The following is a 15,613-nucleotide window of genomic DNA, read 5'->3' on the forward strand; positions in this document are numbered from 1 at the left end:
ATTCCACCCTAGTCGTTATTCTAGTTTCACTATCGTCCTGATGAGTTTCACTGTTTGTATAACTCGTTATTACCTTCTCCGCAGCCAACAATGGACCATTGTGGGCTTCACCTTTTCTCGATCATCATTGCTGGCTTTGATTTGTCCTTTTCATACCTTTGTATCTTTTCATATCTCAAGTTTCCCTCTCCCTTGACTCCCAGGCTAAAGAAGGGTCTTGAGCCGAAACGTCACCTATTCTCCAGAGATACTGCCTGACCAGTGGAGTCTACAATTTGTGTCTATTTATGGTGTAGGCCAGCACCAGCAGTTCCTAAACATAATCTTCGTGACCCCAAAGAAGGGTTCTGAGCTAAAACATCACCTATCTATGTTCTCCAGAGATGCTGCCTGACCCGCTGGGTTACTACATCACTTTGTCCTTTTCTGTAGACCATCATCTGCAGTTCCTTGTTTCTGTTGCATAGATTATCAGCCATTGGATTCCAACCCTGTTCCTTTGAGCTGGATTGGACTTGATTCATGATCGGACTTGATTATAGGCTTGTATTCACTGGAGTTTAGAAGGATGAGGGGATATCTTATAGAAACATATAAAATTATAAAAGGACTGGACAAGCTATATACAGGAAAATGTTCCCAATGTTGGGCGATCCCAGAATTAGGGGTCACAGTGTTAGAGAATAAAGGGGAGGCCATTTAAGACTGAGGTGAGAGAAAAAACTTTTTCACCCAGAGAGTTGTGAACTTGTGGAATTCCCTGCCACAGAGGGCAGTGGAGGCCTAATCACTGGATGGATTTAAGAGAGAGTTAGATTGAGCTCTAGGGGCAAGTGGAATCATGGGATATGGGGAGAAGGCAGGCACGGGTTATTGAATGGGGAAGATCAGCCATGATCACAATGAATGGCGGTGCTGGCTCGTAGGGCCAAGTGGCCTCCTCCTGCACCTATTTTCTATGTTTCTATGTTTCTATCGTTGTAATTATCTGCCTATTTCACCACACTGTGTTTCCTCTGGAGATTACTGTAACTGACTGCACTATTTACAGCAATTTTGATTAGAATGTTCTGAGAAATCACGTGATATTTTCTCTTGCATAGAGGGACTAACAACCAGACGCTGGTATTGAGGCCTGTAAACATTTTATTTCATTGTATGAAGCATTTATTTGTTTGATTACTGAACACGTACAAAATAAAGCAGGGAATGAGATTACTTGGTTCTGGAAGAGATGTGTAACTTCTAACTGGGGCTACACTTCATTTAGTTGTATCCTTGTGTTTTGTTTTCCCTTATTGGGCTGGAATTAGAAAAGGGAAACAAGGATTGAGAAAGGCTAAAGGATGCAAGATGAATTAACAAAAAAAAAAATTGGGGGCTTCATTAACCGATTAACAAAGGTAGAAACATGCTGTCCCAGGTCAGCTGGCGGTATTGTGCCTTATTCTGGGCTCCATAAAGTGTACGGGGAAGATGTTGAGTTTAGAGGTACAGCACGGGAAATGGGCCCCTTTGCCCACCGACCAGCGATCCCCGCACATTAACACTATCCTACACACACTTAGGACAATTTTACATTTACACCAAGCCAATGATCCTACAAATCTGTAGGTGTGTAGGTCTTTGGGATGTTGGAGGAAATTGAAGATTTCAGAGAAAATCCACACAAGTCACAGACTATACAGACAGCACCTATATTCAGGATCAATTCCGGGTCTCTGGCACTTTCAGGCAGCAACTTTATGGCCAATGTACTGCCCCATAGTCTTGAACTGAATTAAAACATACAGTAGCTGTAAAGGGGGACATAGCGTCACTTGGAGATTTAAAACTGAAAATGGATATTTTCATTTTTTTAGTTACCAAAGTTATCAACGTATAATTTTTTGTGTGTTGTAAAACAAAATATAGTGGCACAGCTGTGAGACTTGCTGCCTCACACGCCAGAGATCTGTGTTCAATCCTGTCCTCGGGCACTGTCTGTGTTGAATTTGCACATTCTCCCTGCAAGTGTGTGGGTTTCCTCCCATATCCCAAAGATGCATTGGCTATGTAGGTTGACTTGTCTGTAAAATTGCCCCCAATATGTAGAGAGTGGGTGAGGAAAGTGGGTTAACAGAATATGTGTGAATGGGTAGACAAAAATGCTGGAGATACTCAGCAGATGAGGCAGCATCTATGGAGCGAAGGAAATAGGCGATGTTTCGGGTCGGGACCCTTCTTCAGACTGATGTGAGGGTGGGGGGGGGGGGGGGGGGGGGGGGGGGGAAGAAGAAAGGAAGAGGGGGAGCCAGTGGGCTGAGGGAGAGCTGGGAAGGGGGGAGGAGAAAGCAGGGATTACCTGAAATTGAAGAGATCAATGCACATACCGCTGGGTTGTAAACTGTCCAAGCAAAAAATGAGGTGCTACTCGTCCAATTTACAGTGGGCCTCACTCTGGCCATGGAGGAGGCCCAGGACAGAAAGGTCGGATTCAGAATGGGAGGGGGAGTTGAAGTGCTGAACTACCGGGAGATCAGGTTGGTTATTGCGAACTGAGTGAAGCGAACGCCAAGCCTGCGCTTGGTCTCACCGAGGTTGATCATACGCTGAATAATCCAACCACATTTTTGTTTGGAAAGAAATAGTAGAAATTGCATTCATTGCAATGTGTAAAAAGAGTTGAGATACTGTATTATAATTTTGCTGCATGTTATTGTGGGATATATCATGTCTTGATTGGTGAATATGTTTAGCTTGTGACTTTATTTGAAGCAGAAATAATATGTGAATGCTTCATTGAGCATAATTCCGACTGGTAACTACATGCAAGCCGTCTTAAATGACCACCTAAACTGTCATTTGGCAACTTAAAAAACTGCCAAGGTTGCCCGGCTGTCAACAGAGAAAAAAAATTAAGTGAGAGCCCTGCAAGGTGTATAATATTTTTGACTGTCATAGGCCTTTCTTACATATGCTGTCCACAACGCACTGTATTCTTTAAACAACCCTTCAGTAATTTTCCTTGCCCTCCATTTCAGAATAATAGTGTTTTAAGCCAATAACTCGACACTAGCACTGGCAATAAATAAATAAATGAAGCGCAGCTTTCCAACCCCTTATCTCATTGGCCACGCTCGGCTGCAAATCGGTGTCAATCTGGTGGACCATCTTCCTCTAGTCGTGGGGGTGGGGTATTGGGAGGGGCCTCACAAGTGGAACAGCTTAGGGCCTCTCTTCATCTAAATCCGGCCCTGCTCTCTGTTGCCTCTTCATTACCTTTCCCTCACTGATCCTGCCTGATGGAAACACACATGTTGTTCTGCCTCCCTGTTTTCAGATATCCTGATCAATACTCAAGAGAGAGTAGACACAAAAAACTGGAGTAACTCAGCGGGACAGGCAGCATCGCTGGAGAGAAGGAACGGGTGTCGTTTCGGGTTCTTCAGACTGAGAGTTAGCCGGAAAGGGAAACGAGAGAGATAGATGGTGATGTAGTGAGATATAGAACAATGAATGAAAGATATGCAAAAAACTGTGATAAAGGAAACAGGCCATTGTTGACTGTTTGTTGGATGAGAACGAGAAGCTGGTGCAATTTGGGTGGGGGGGGGGGGGTGTGTGTGTGGAGAGAGAGGAAATGCAGGGGTTGCGTGAATTTAGAGAAGTTAGAGAAATGAAGTTAGAGAAACCCAAGCAAAATATGAAATGTTCTTCCAATTTGCTTTTAGCCTCACTATAAAAATGGAGGAAGCCTTGGACAGAAATGTCAATGTGGGAATGGGAAGGAGAATTAAAGTGTTTAGCAACTGGGAGATCAGTTAGGTCCAGGCAGACTGAACGAAGGTGTTCAATGAAACGATCGCCCAGTCTGCATATGGTCTTGCCGATGTATAAGAGTCCACTTCTTGAACAGCGGATACAACAGATCAGTGTGGAGGAGGTGCAAGTGAATCTCTGCATCACCTGAAAGGACCATTGAGGTCCCTGGACAGATTCGAGAGAGGAGGTACAGGGACAGGTGTTGCATCTACTGCATTGCAGGGGAAGGTACCTGGGGAGGGGTTGTTTTCGGTGGGAAGGGATGAGTTAACCAGGGAATTATGGGGGTAACGGTCTCTGTGGAAGGCGGAAAGGGGTGGATATGGGAAGATGTGACTAGTCCTCCCTAAATAGAGAATGTTCATTCTCCTTGATTTGTAGCTTCCGGTGACTCTTCTAAATTCTCCAAGAACAAGAACCTGATTTCCCAACAAATCGTCAAAGTTTACACACACACACACACATTAATTAATCCGTGCATCTATAACTTTTAATAAAAAAATGTGTTTCTATTGCAATAAACCATATATTAATTGCAATACAATGTCAACTAGGCATACATGCTTTAAAATGCTGAAGCAATAATGCAGTATCATCTGAGACAATAATCCATTGGAAAGTTACAGATTACTGCTAAAAGAATTGCATAAATAATAAAAAACTTGCAGTGGGAATATTGATAGATTTTAAAAAAGCATTTGATACCGTAAATCACAACATTTTACTCATGAAACTGGATAGGTATGGCATCAGAGGGGTTGGATTGGATTGGGTGAGAAGCTATTTAAGAAACAGGCAACAATTTGTAGAAATAGGTGAACATAAATCAACTTACATGAACATAACTTGTGGAGTACCTCAAGGGTCTGTGTTAGGTCCAAAGCTTTTCATAATGTACATTAACGACATATGCAAAGTATCAAATATACTGAAATTAATTATATTTGACGATGATATGAATATTTTTTGTTCCGGTGGCAATTTGAAGCAGATTTGGGAAGTCATCACATCAGAAATGAATAAATTAAAACAGTGGTTTGATGTCAACAAATTGTCTCTAAATTTAAGCAAAACAAAGATTATGCTATTTGGAAAACATAAAAGTACAATTGAAAATAGATAACATAAGTATAGAAAGAGTATATGAAAATAAATTTCTTGGTGTGATCTTAGACCACAAAATCGGCTGGAAACCACATATAAACCACGTCAAAGCAAAACTGGCAAAGTCTATAGCAATATTGGGAAAATCAGGACACATTCTGGACCACAAATCATTACATACTTTGTATAATACACTCATATTGCCATATCTGAGTTACTGTGTGGAGATATGGGGTAACACCTACAAAACCAACCTACAGCCGTTATGCACATTACAAAAAAGAGCAATAAGAATTATCAATAACATTGGATATCTTGAACATACCAATTTATTATTCTTAAAGACACATACACTGAAGTTCACCGATCTGGTTAAATTTAAGACTGCGCAAATCATGTACAAAGCAAGAAATAATTTACTTCCAAGAAATATACAAAAACTGTTTATGGAAAGACAGGGTGGGTATAATTTGAGAGGGGAACATAATTAAAAAAAAACTCAATGTCAGAACAGCTCTTAAAAGTATGTGCATAGCAATCTGTGGTGTGAATTTGTGGAATGGTCTGGAACAGGAGATAAAACTTAGCACAAACATAATTCACTTTAAAAAGATGTACAAAAACACTTGTTTAAAAGGATATTGGGATGAGGAAAGGTGATTGTGAGTGAGATATTTGTTATGCTGATTGTATTGGGAAGGGTGATTATAGAGAGATGGGTTATATATATGACTAAGATACTGTATAGTATATGAGGGTTTTTTTTCTTTTCTTTTTTGTATGGCTTTGTAAATATTTGATTAGTGTATAAATGTAAATAATTTGGTGTACATATAGCTGCTAAATTTATATAAGATAATTAGAAACAGTTGAATAATGGGTTGGAATGAATAAGCTTTGGCTTCTTCCTGCTCATTTTCGGACACATACGATTTCATTTATTTATAGATATTGTTTATGACACTTTATAAATATTTTTGTTTTGTTTTTTGTATGCTGTTTCACACTTGCTTTTTATTATTTTATTCTGTTCGAAATAAATAATTAAAGTAAATAAATAACTAAATAAATGTTTAAGAAGGAACTGCAGATGCTGGAAAATCGAAGGTAGACAAAAATGCTGGAAAAACTCAGTGGGTGAGGCAGGATTTATGGAGCGGAGGAAATAGGCGACGTTTCGGGTCGAGATTCGTCTTCAGACAACCGAAACGTCACCTATTTTCTTCGCTCCATAGATGCTGCCACACCCGCTGAGTTTCTGCAGCATTTTTGTCTACTTCTGAAAGAATAATGCATAGAGCACAAAGTGCTGGAGTAACTCAGCAGGTCAAGCAGCATTTCTGTAGGATGTGGACAAGTGACGTTTCAAAATCGGGTAGGAGAAAGCTGATGAGATGGGGCAGGACAAGGCCTGTCAAGTATCCTCACCTCCCACCCCCCCCCCAACTTTCTCTCCCCTACTACATTAGTGTGAAGAAGGATCCCAACCTGAAACATCACCTATCCATGTCTTCCAGAGATGCTACCTGACCCGTTGAATTACTTCAACACTTTGTTCTACGCAAAAATACAGCTTCTACAATTCTTTAAAGGTATCAAAGGTCTTTATTGTCGCATGTACCAATTAAGGTGGAGTGATATGCAACTTGCCATACAGTCCTGCTGAAAAAAAGCACCAAGACACACAACTACATCAAAGTCAACACAAACATCCGCCACGGCAGATTCCACATTCCTCACTGTGATGGAAGGCAAAAATGGTCCAATCTTCCTCCTCTTTATTCTCCCGCGGTCGAAGCTCCTGAGGCTTGGAGTTCCGCGGGCTCCGTTATGTTAAGTCCGCAAGCATCCATGGTCGATCCCTGGTAAAGGGATCGCGGGCTACGAGATGTTAAAATCCCGAAGGCGACCACGGTCACATATGATGAGCATGTGGCGGCACTGGCCTCTACTCGCTGTAGATTAGAAGGATGAGTGGGGACCTCATTGAAACTTACTGAATCAGTGAAAGGCCTGGATAGAGTGGATGTGGAGAGGATGTTTCCCCTAGTGGAAGAGTCTAGGATCAGATGCAAAAACGTCAGAATAAAAGACGACTAGGAAGAATGTTGTTAGTCAGAGGATAGTCAGTGAATCTGTGGCATTCATTGCCAAGTCAATGGACATTTTTAAAGTGTAGATTTGTACTCTTGGCTGATCTATCTCTCCCTCCCAAACCCATTCTCGTGCCTTCTCCCCATAACTCCCGACACCCATACTAAACAAGAATCCATCTATTTCTGCCTTAAAAAATATCCATTGACTTGGCCTCCACAGACGTCTGTGGCAAAGACTTCCACAGATTCACCACCCTTTGACGAAATAAATTCTTCCTCATCTCCTTAAAAGAACATCCTTTAATTCTGAGGCTGTGACCTCTGATCCTGGACTCCCCCACTAATGGAAACATCCTCACCACATCCACTCTATCCAGGCCTTTCACCATTCGGTAAGTTCCAATGAGGTCACTATGGGCACTTGGGGGAGGGGGAAGGATGAGGAATTAGACCGAGGATTTGTCTATCGGTTGAGTGAAACGCAGTGGAAAACAGCTGGAATGTTTCTCGGTTACTTCTTGGAAGAGAATCAATTCATCACTTTGATATTTTTTTATTTTACTAATCTCCAGAACTTTTCCCTCCTGCCGCACCTTCCTTCGAATACTTTGGTAGCAGCATCTTGTTGGTGATTATTTCTCTGATCTCTGCCTGCTTCTTCACAGCGGTGAGTGCCTGAATTCGCTCAATGAAGCCGGGCTTCCCCTCATCTTTCTCAGCCTGAATCAGGAGGTCAATGTAAGCCGGGGTGGACAACGGGTTTGGTCTCAGGGCTATTTCTTCACGTCGTCTAATGCCCTGGGATAATTCTTGAATCAGCTCCAGAACTGTGTTCCCCACCTCAGCAAACTCCTGCTCAAGTGACTCCCTAACCTTCTGCAGGCTCATCTTCTCACCTTTGTATTTCTTCTCATACTTTTTCTTCAGTTCGTTGTACGTCCTCTTCTCCTTTTTTGTTACACAGACATACCTGTACTTTTCCCTTCGGTGTTTTCGTGAGGCACACTTCCCCGGACAGACTTTACAATTTCCCCACCAGTCCATTGACGTACACCAGTATTTGTAAATATAACCTGCATACATACAGGGGTCGTGACAACTGTATTCACAAACTGTACAGTTGTTTACTAATGGAGCATCGCTGCCAAGTTTCCTCTTTTCTTTAACAATCACATCAACCTCGTACTCAAAGTCTTTATTTTCTTCCAGGTTGGACTGGTTTTGGTCCAGAACTTGTTGGGTTTTTTTGAGCTCCTCTAATTTGGTCAGCCCTGCTTGGATCAGAGTCTGTAACCCGGCCACTATAGACTCCAGCTGGCTACGTTCATTCAGAACCTCTCTGGTCAGGAGCAGGCTCCTCGCCTGCATCGTGCTCAGAGCTGTGAAGAACTTTTTCATACTGTTTGTCCCCATCTTCCAGAACATCAGGTTAAAGTCATTATCTTCTTCCCCGCTGTTAGATCTCCCCTCGACGCCAGAGGTCGGACGCTGGGCATAAATGGCAGAATTGTTAAACTTGAAGTGTACTGGCAATCCCTTTTTGTCTTTGGGGCAGGGTACCTTGTCGGCTATCAGGGCCTCCAGAACTGGGGAGCGCTGCCCGTCTGCGAACGTCACCATTATCTGAATGTTCTCCGCGATATCTTTGCCAAAAATGGAAAGGATGGAATCGAAGACATATTTCTGTGTCTGGGTCAGGCGAGCCAAGGATGCTTGGACGACGAAACAGACCGCGTCGATCTGATCAACGCCCTGTGGGGAAGTGAAGAACTCGCGGATTTGCTCAGTGATCTGTCGATCCCGGCTGATGCCCCTGGTGTCCCCGAACCCTGGCGTGTCGATAATAGTCAGAGAGCAGTCGATGTTAAACCCTGCCTGGTGGTGGAGATGGTAGGCAGTGATGGAGGAAGTCTGGCTCTCAGCCTGGGATTTTCCCGTCTCCTCCTGTATTAACTGGTATCTGAAGTTGTCCCGCCACTCCACGCCCAAGATGTAGTTGATCATCCCGTTGATGAGGGTTGTCTTTCCTGATCCAGTTGCCCCCAGCAACATAATTGTCTTCATCTTGTGCATAGTGGTGGGCTTTCCTAAGGAGCATTTCACAAGCTGCTTGGACTGATTAAACACCTCCCTCTCTAGGTTGAGCTTGTAAATGGAAGGGTTTCCTTTGGTTATTAATTGAGCTTGTTCAAGAAGTTTCAGGGCAATTCTCTTTGGTCTGTGTGAACTATCATGTCTGTCTTTTGTCTGAACCTGCTCCCATGATCTGTCCAATGCAATAGACTTGAACAAAGATTCTTCCTTGTATTCATTCCTGTATTGAAATACGTCGGCTCCAATCTGACTTGATCCGTCATCGGACAGTGTTGGGTTGGGTGAACGATCCTGGAAGACCGGTTTACCAGGAGGACTTGTCGGCCGGGTGGAGACCATGTAGATTTCACTGGCCTTGCTGACCCCTACCTTGGTCATTGCTCTGTATCGGATGTGATATTCCTGGTGTGACTCCAACCCAGATATCGTGAAGGAGTGGGATGCGTCAGGTGTATCTAGTATTGTCCATTTCTCCTGCTGGCTACCTCGATACTCTACCTTGTAGCCCACAATCTCATCAGAACCACATGTGGGTGGCTCTAACTGCAGCATCACACTGTCGTGTGTTGTCCCACTCGCTGTTGGTCTCTCAGGCTGAGACGGGGGTTCAAAGCAGCGGCTCCTCACCATCACACCTCCGTACAGGTAAATAGACGCACCCACGTTACTGTCATCCTGTGCGGATCCAACAAGGAATTTTACTTTCTCGTCCCCACTGTTGGCTGTGGCAAAATCCAGGAACATGCCCGATCGTTCCTTCATCTTCTCGGGTATGGACGATAAGTGAAACCAGCGCTCGCTGTGTTGTGTTGTTTTGGCTCCGGCAGCAGGAGGTGGCATCTGCATTTTCACTGCTGTGAGAGATCGGAGGTAATTGATTGCCTCCGTCAGGTAGAAATCCTCCTGATGCAGTGTTGTGAATGTGAAACAGACCTCGTAGTCTGTTACTGGACCCATCAACACTTTATGCAACTCTCTCCTTGATTTCACAACAGGTATGTCTTTCATTATCCTGAGGCAAAATCCCACAACCATCATCTCCCATTCCTTGTCATCCAGCCATGTGGTCAGTGATTGGTGTTTAAATGGTGACTGCTCCCTGTTCTTCAGTATGTCCGTCAGCAACCCTTCCTCCTTCCTGCCGCCCCGAATGGACGGCAAAACTCTGGCTAAGGTCCCTTGGAAAACCAGTTTGTACTTCGGACACATCTCTCGGAATTGAAGTATCCTGTCCCCGATCTCAGGAAACTGAACTGCGACACTGTCTTTCATCAGGTCATTGCACCTCATCGCGGCCTCACTGAGCTGTTCCAGGACACACTGGCAGCGATTGACCAGTCCCACGCTGATCTCCCTCACCAACTGAGCAGCTTTGGTGTCCAGTTTATTGAGAGGATAGAGCCAGACTGTGACAGGCACTGAATGTTCTCCACCTGAGCCCAGCAGGTGTGGGAGTGTTGCGTAGATATTGATGGCATCTCTGTAGGTGGTGGGATTGTTCTTCAGTGAGAAGTCCCCGTAAAAGGTGTAGCTAAGCTTCTCGGCTTGAGAGCTCTGTTCTTCTGTCATTTCTAGGGAGGCCTTTCCCTCGATCGCAATCTTAGGGAGACGTTTAATCATCACCTCCATGTTGCCCTGAATATTCTGTATGTTCTCTGCTGAAGAAGCCACTTGATCAAACACAAAGAAGGCCTGGGCCCCATACAGCACTGCTGTAATGACATGGGTGGCTGAGCCCTCATCAAACACACTCGGGTAGGTAATATTCTGTCTCCCTAAGTGACTCATTGTCAGTTGTTCAAACTTGGTTGTTGCTTTGTAGTGAAGGGTAACTCGTGCTTGTTGCTTTGATTCCTTCGTGTCTCTGAGATATTTTGCCGACCCTTTCACCTCCACTAACCCAGCCAGGATACTCGCCTTCAGTGACCCTGACACATTGAGGGCATTGGCTTTCTTCTCCATGGAGTCTGACGCAATGATGTGAAACTCAGTGCTGGGCTGATCACGACAGTCAAGGTTGCTCTGCAGTGTCTGCAAGTCCCACAAGGTGATGCCTACAGGATAAATAAGCGATCAAAACTGTTAATGTTGTGAAAATTACGCAAAGTGAATAATATTCCTTCAGTAGATTCAATCTCTGTACAGGATGTGTCTTGGGCTGAAAGTAAAACACTCTACACTCACTGGACTGACCACATGAGTAATATGTGCGGCTTGGTGGCACAGCGGTAGAGTAGCTGCCTTACAGCGCTTACACTGCCAGAGACCCGGGTTCGATCCTGACTACGGGTGCTGTCTGTGCAGAGTTTGTACGTTCTTTGTTTCCTCCGAGATCTTCAGTTCTCTCCTAGATCTTCTGTTTCCACCCGCACTACAAAGACGTGCAGGTTTGTAGGTTAATTGGCTTGGTATCAATGTAACATTGCCCCTAGTGTGTGTAGGATAGTGTTAATGTGCGGGGATTGCTGGTTGGTGCGGACTTTGTGCGCCAAAGGGCCTGTTTCTACACGGTATTTCTAAAACTAAACTAAAAATACATTGAGTGTTACAGCAACTCAGTGGGTCAGGAGGCAATTCTGTAGAACATGGATAGGCGATGGTTTGGATCAACTTCAAATATTCTTCAAATATCCATGTTTAGTTTAGTTTAGAGATATGGCGCGGAAACAGGCTCTTCGGCCCATCGGGGCATCGCCAACCAGTGATCCCCGCATACTAACACTATCCTACACACACTAGGAACAATTTATAATTTTATTAAGCCAATTAACCTACAAAGTTGTACATCCTTGGAGTGTGGGAGGTGAACCGGAGATTCCGGAGAAAATTCACGCAGGTCACGGGGGAGAAAGTACAAACTCTGTACAGACAGCACCCATAGTCAGGATCGACCCTGGGTCTCTGGTGCTGTAAGGCAGCAACTCTAGCTCTGTGCCACCGTGCCGCTCAATATTCAATCCACTGTATAAACTGGACTATAACTGACAAAGGTTGTGGTCACCATTGTGAGATTGGTCACCTGAACTTATGGCCCTGCATTGACCACCACTGTATCATAGAGTGATACAGCATGTAAAGAGACTTGCCCACACTGACAAACATGTGCCAATTACACTAGACCCACCTGTCTGCGTTTGGCCCATACTCCTCCAAACCTGTCTATGTACTCATTTAACTGTTTCTTAACCATTGGGATAGTCCCTGCCTCAACTATCTCCTCTGGTAGCTTGATCCATACACCCACCACCCTTTGTACCCCTCAGATTCCTATTAAATCTGTTCCCCTTCACCTTAAACCTATGTCCCCTTGTCGTCGATTACCCAACTCTGGGCAAGAGACCCTGACAAAATCCTTCATAAGTTGAAATTCATTGAGTGGAAGGTATATGTGAATCCTACCACAACCAGAGAGCAGTCCTGAACCACTATCTACCTCGTTGTGACCCTTGGACTACCCTTGATCGGACTTTGCTGGCTTCACCTTGCACTATACGTTATTCCCTTATCATGTCTTTCGATTCACCTACTCTGGGCTCATGTGACTTCATGTTTTTTTGGGAAGACTTTCCAGTACCTGGGATCAGAGCATCTGATCGGCAGTCGTACAGCATTCCCAACTGGAAAGGCCGGCCCAGAGTGGCCAGTTGCAAGCACTCACTCATCACTGAACCGGAAGTGGACAATCAACAAAATCCAGTGATCTGAAATAGAACGAGGAATAAAATATGAAAATGAATCCACTCGACGTACGGCTTTTTGAACATGTGACCAAAAATGTTTTTAGAGATAGTGTGGAAACAAGCCACCGAGCCCGTGCCGTCCACGATCCCCGCACACTAACACTATCCTACACACGCTAGGGTCAATATACATTTATACCAATCCAATTAACCTATAAACCTGTACATCTTTGGAGCGTGGGAGGAAACCGTAAATCTTGGAGAAAACCCACGGGGAGAACGTATAAACTCCGTACAGACAGCACCCGTGGTCAGGATCTAACCCGGGTCTCTGACGCAGTGAGTCAGCAACTATACCGCTGCGCCAGTGTTTATGTAGAGGCAGGGTTCGAAATGAACGGTTGCCCGGGTCCCACTGACCACTCAAAGCGCCGCCAGGCAACCTAAACACCGAGTCATTTTGCCCGGCTTGGCAACCAGATACTGGTTTGTAACGAAGATAGACACTGTATTGCGTGGGAAAGATATTAGGTGCGGGGTGAGGAAGGGTCGGAGCAAATGACGGGCCCCGAACAGCGGCTCCATCTCATCCACCTCCTGCCCGCTGCTGCTTGCAAATCCGCTAACGACGCTTTCAATACAAACCCTCCCGCACGCCGAGGCCGGGAGGGAGGGGAAGGCAAGGCAAGGCAAGGCAAGGCAACTTTATTTATATAGCACATTTCATACACGAGGCAGACTCAAAGTGCTTCACATAAAAACATGTCATACAATAAAATGAAATAATAAAATGAAATAAAATAGAACTAAAAGAAAAGAAAAGCAAAATTAAAAATGCATTATAAAAAGTGCAAAAGTTAAAAGTGCAATGTAGTTAAGATTTAGCTGAAAGCTAAAGTAAACATAAAAGTTTTCAGTCTTGTTTTAAAAGTGGTTTTAAAACAACACAACAACAAGAAATTTTGGCACATCCAGTCTTTGACTTGCTCAATGCACTGGCACAGCAGATCTATGGGGCGATAGTCATTTGGTGATAGCGCTACATAGATTTGAATGTCATCGGCATAGCAGTGGTGGTCAATATTATTATTTCGCATGATTTGCCCTAGTGGAAGCATGTAGATGTTGAATAAAGAGGGCCCTAAGATCGAACGTTGCGGGACTCCACAAGTTGGTTGGTTCTGATACAAAGTCGCCAATGGAAACAAAATAGTTCCTATCTTGTAGATATGACCTGAACCAACTTAAGACTGTGCCTGAAAGCCCCACCCATTTTTCCAACCTGTCTAAAAGTATTGAGTGATCAACAGTGTCGAATGCAGCACTGAGGTCTAATAGCATTAATATTGAAACTTTGCCAGAGTCTGTGTTAAGACGGATGTAGTTTACAACTTTAATAAGGGCGGTCTCGGTGCTATGAAGAGGTCGAAATCCTGACTGGAAGTTGTCGTAGCAGCCAGCTGAAGCCAGGAAGTGATTAAGTTGCAGGAGGACAACTTTCTCAATGATTTTACTTATGAAAGATAGGTTTGATATTGGTCTATAGTTGTTAATAATAGAGGGATCTAGACTCCGCTTTTTTAAAAGAGGTTTAATAACTGCAGTTTTCAAGGCTTTTGGGAAATTGCCTGATTGAAGAGAGCCGTTAACTATTTGCAGTATGTCTATTGCTAGGCAGTCAAAAACATTCTTAAAGAAGTTGGTAGGTAAAGCATCAAGGCAGCAGGTGGATGGCCTTAGTTGTGTCACCGTTTCCACAACAGTTTTAGAGTCTACTAGACCAAGTGCAGACCTGTTGGGTCTGCTCCCCCAATGGTGTGATTCCCCCAACCCAATATTCCACCATGCACCCATCTCCTCCAATGGAACTGAAGCCGTTCTCAAAAGTAAGATTCCAGCACTGCCCTGCCTCCCTCAGCAGTGGATTTAAAAAAAAATCCAATGGCACCTCCCCTGCCTGCTGCAGCAGTGAAAAGTTCAGAGTGTTCCTGTCTTGCAACTTTGTTTCGAAGTGTGTTGGAAGCTGACATGTAAATGGAGAAGCGAGTTTATTTTTGAAATACTTGGGGGTGGGGAGGGAGAAGGATTTGATTAAAAACGTGCACTTCAACACTACGAAATGTAATGAGGAGCCGATACTTAGAAAGAAAAGTGAAATCTCTACCGAAATGGAAAAGATCTCGGAGATTGAGCGTCTGGATTGGGCGTGGCAATGAATCAGAGGAAGAAATGCAGCCGGCAGCCGTACATGCAAATGGATCCATTCCGATTGGACATCTGCGAGCATCGGCCATTCCAATTGGACATCTGCGAGTATCGGGCACGAATCAAAAGGCAGAAAGGGATCCGGACGGCAGCCGGACGGATAGCCCCAGACTTTTATAGATATACTAGACCAAGTGCAGACCCGTTGGGTCTGCTCCCCCAATGGTGTGATCCGCCAAACCAATATTCCACCATGCACCCGTCTCCTCCAATGGAACTGCAGCCGTTCCCAAAAGTAAGATTCCAGCACTGCCCTGCCTCTTTAAAAAAAAATCCAATGGCACCTCCCCTGCCTGCTGCAGCAGTGAAAAGTTCAGTGTTCATGTCTTGCAACTTTGTTTCGAAGTGTGTTGGAAGCTGACATGTAAATGGAGAAGCCTGTTTATTTTTGAAATACTTGGGGGGTGGGGAGAAGGATTTGATTAAAAACGTGTACTTCAACACGACGAAATGAAATGAGGAGCGGATACTTAGAAAGAAAAGCGAAATCTCTACCGAAATGGAAAATATCTCGGAGATTGAGCGTCTGGATTGGGCGTGGCAATGAATCAAAGGAAGAAATGCAGCCGG

At 44.2% G+C, this 15,613-nt stretch overlaps 1 protein-coding gene across 1 annotated transcript; it reads right to left on the reverse strand.

Annotated features, from left to right (window-relative positions):
* Positions 1 to 2,334: 2,334 nt before the first annotated feature.
* LOC129693544 (uncharacterized) lies at positions 2,335 to 12,797 on the reverse strand. Its single transcript, XM_055630347.1, has 2 exons — positions 12,673 to 12,797; positions 2,335 to 11,152 (listed from the first exon to the last, which is right to left on the reverse strand). The coding sequence occupies exons 1-2, from the start codon at positions 12,758 to 12,760 to the stop codon at positions 7,566 to 7,568; spliced, it is 3,675 nt and encodes a 1,224-aa protein (XP_055486322.1). The 5' UTR covers positions 12,761 to 12,797; the 3' UTR covers positions 2,335 to 7,565.
* Positions 12,798 to 15,613: the final 2,816 nt, after the last annotated feature.

Source organism: Leucoraja erinacea, unplaced genomic scaffold, assembly GCF_028641065.1.
Source record: "Leucoraja erinacea ecotype New England unplaced genomic scaffold, Leri_hhj_1 Leri_342S, whole genome shotgun sequence".
NCBI classification, from domain to species: Eukaryota; Metazoa; Chordata; class Chondrichthyes; order Rajiformes; family Rajidae; genus Leucoraja; species Leucoraja erinaceus.

What these genes read in the sequence shown, in the direction of transcription:
- LOC129693544 (XM_055630347.1), bottom strand. Translation starts at nt 12,760, where the DNA reads ATGAGTGAGTGCTTGCAACTGGCCACTCTGGGCCGGCCTTTCCAGTTG. An exon ending in ATCAGATGCTCTGATCCCAG is followed by an intron (nt 11,153 to 12,672) that starts GTACTGGAAAGT and finishes TTTATCCTGTAG; the next exon opens with GCATCACCTTGTGGGACTTG.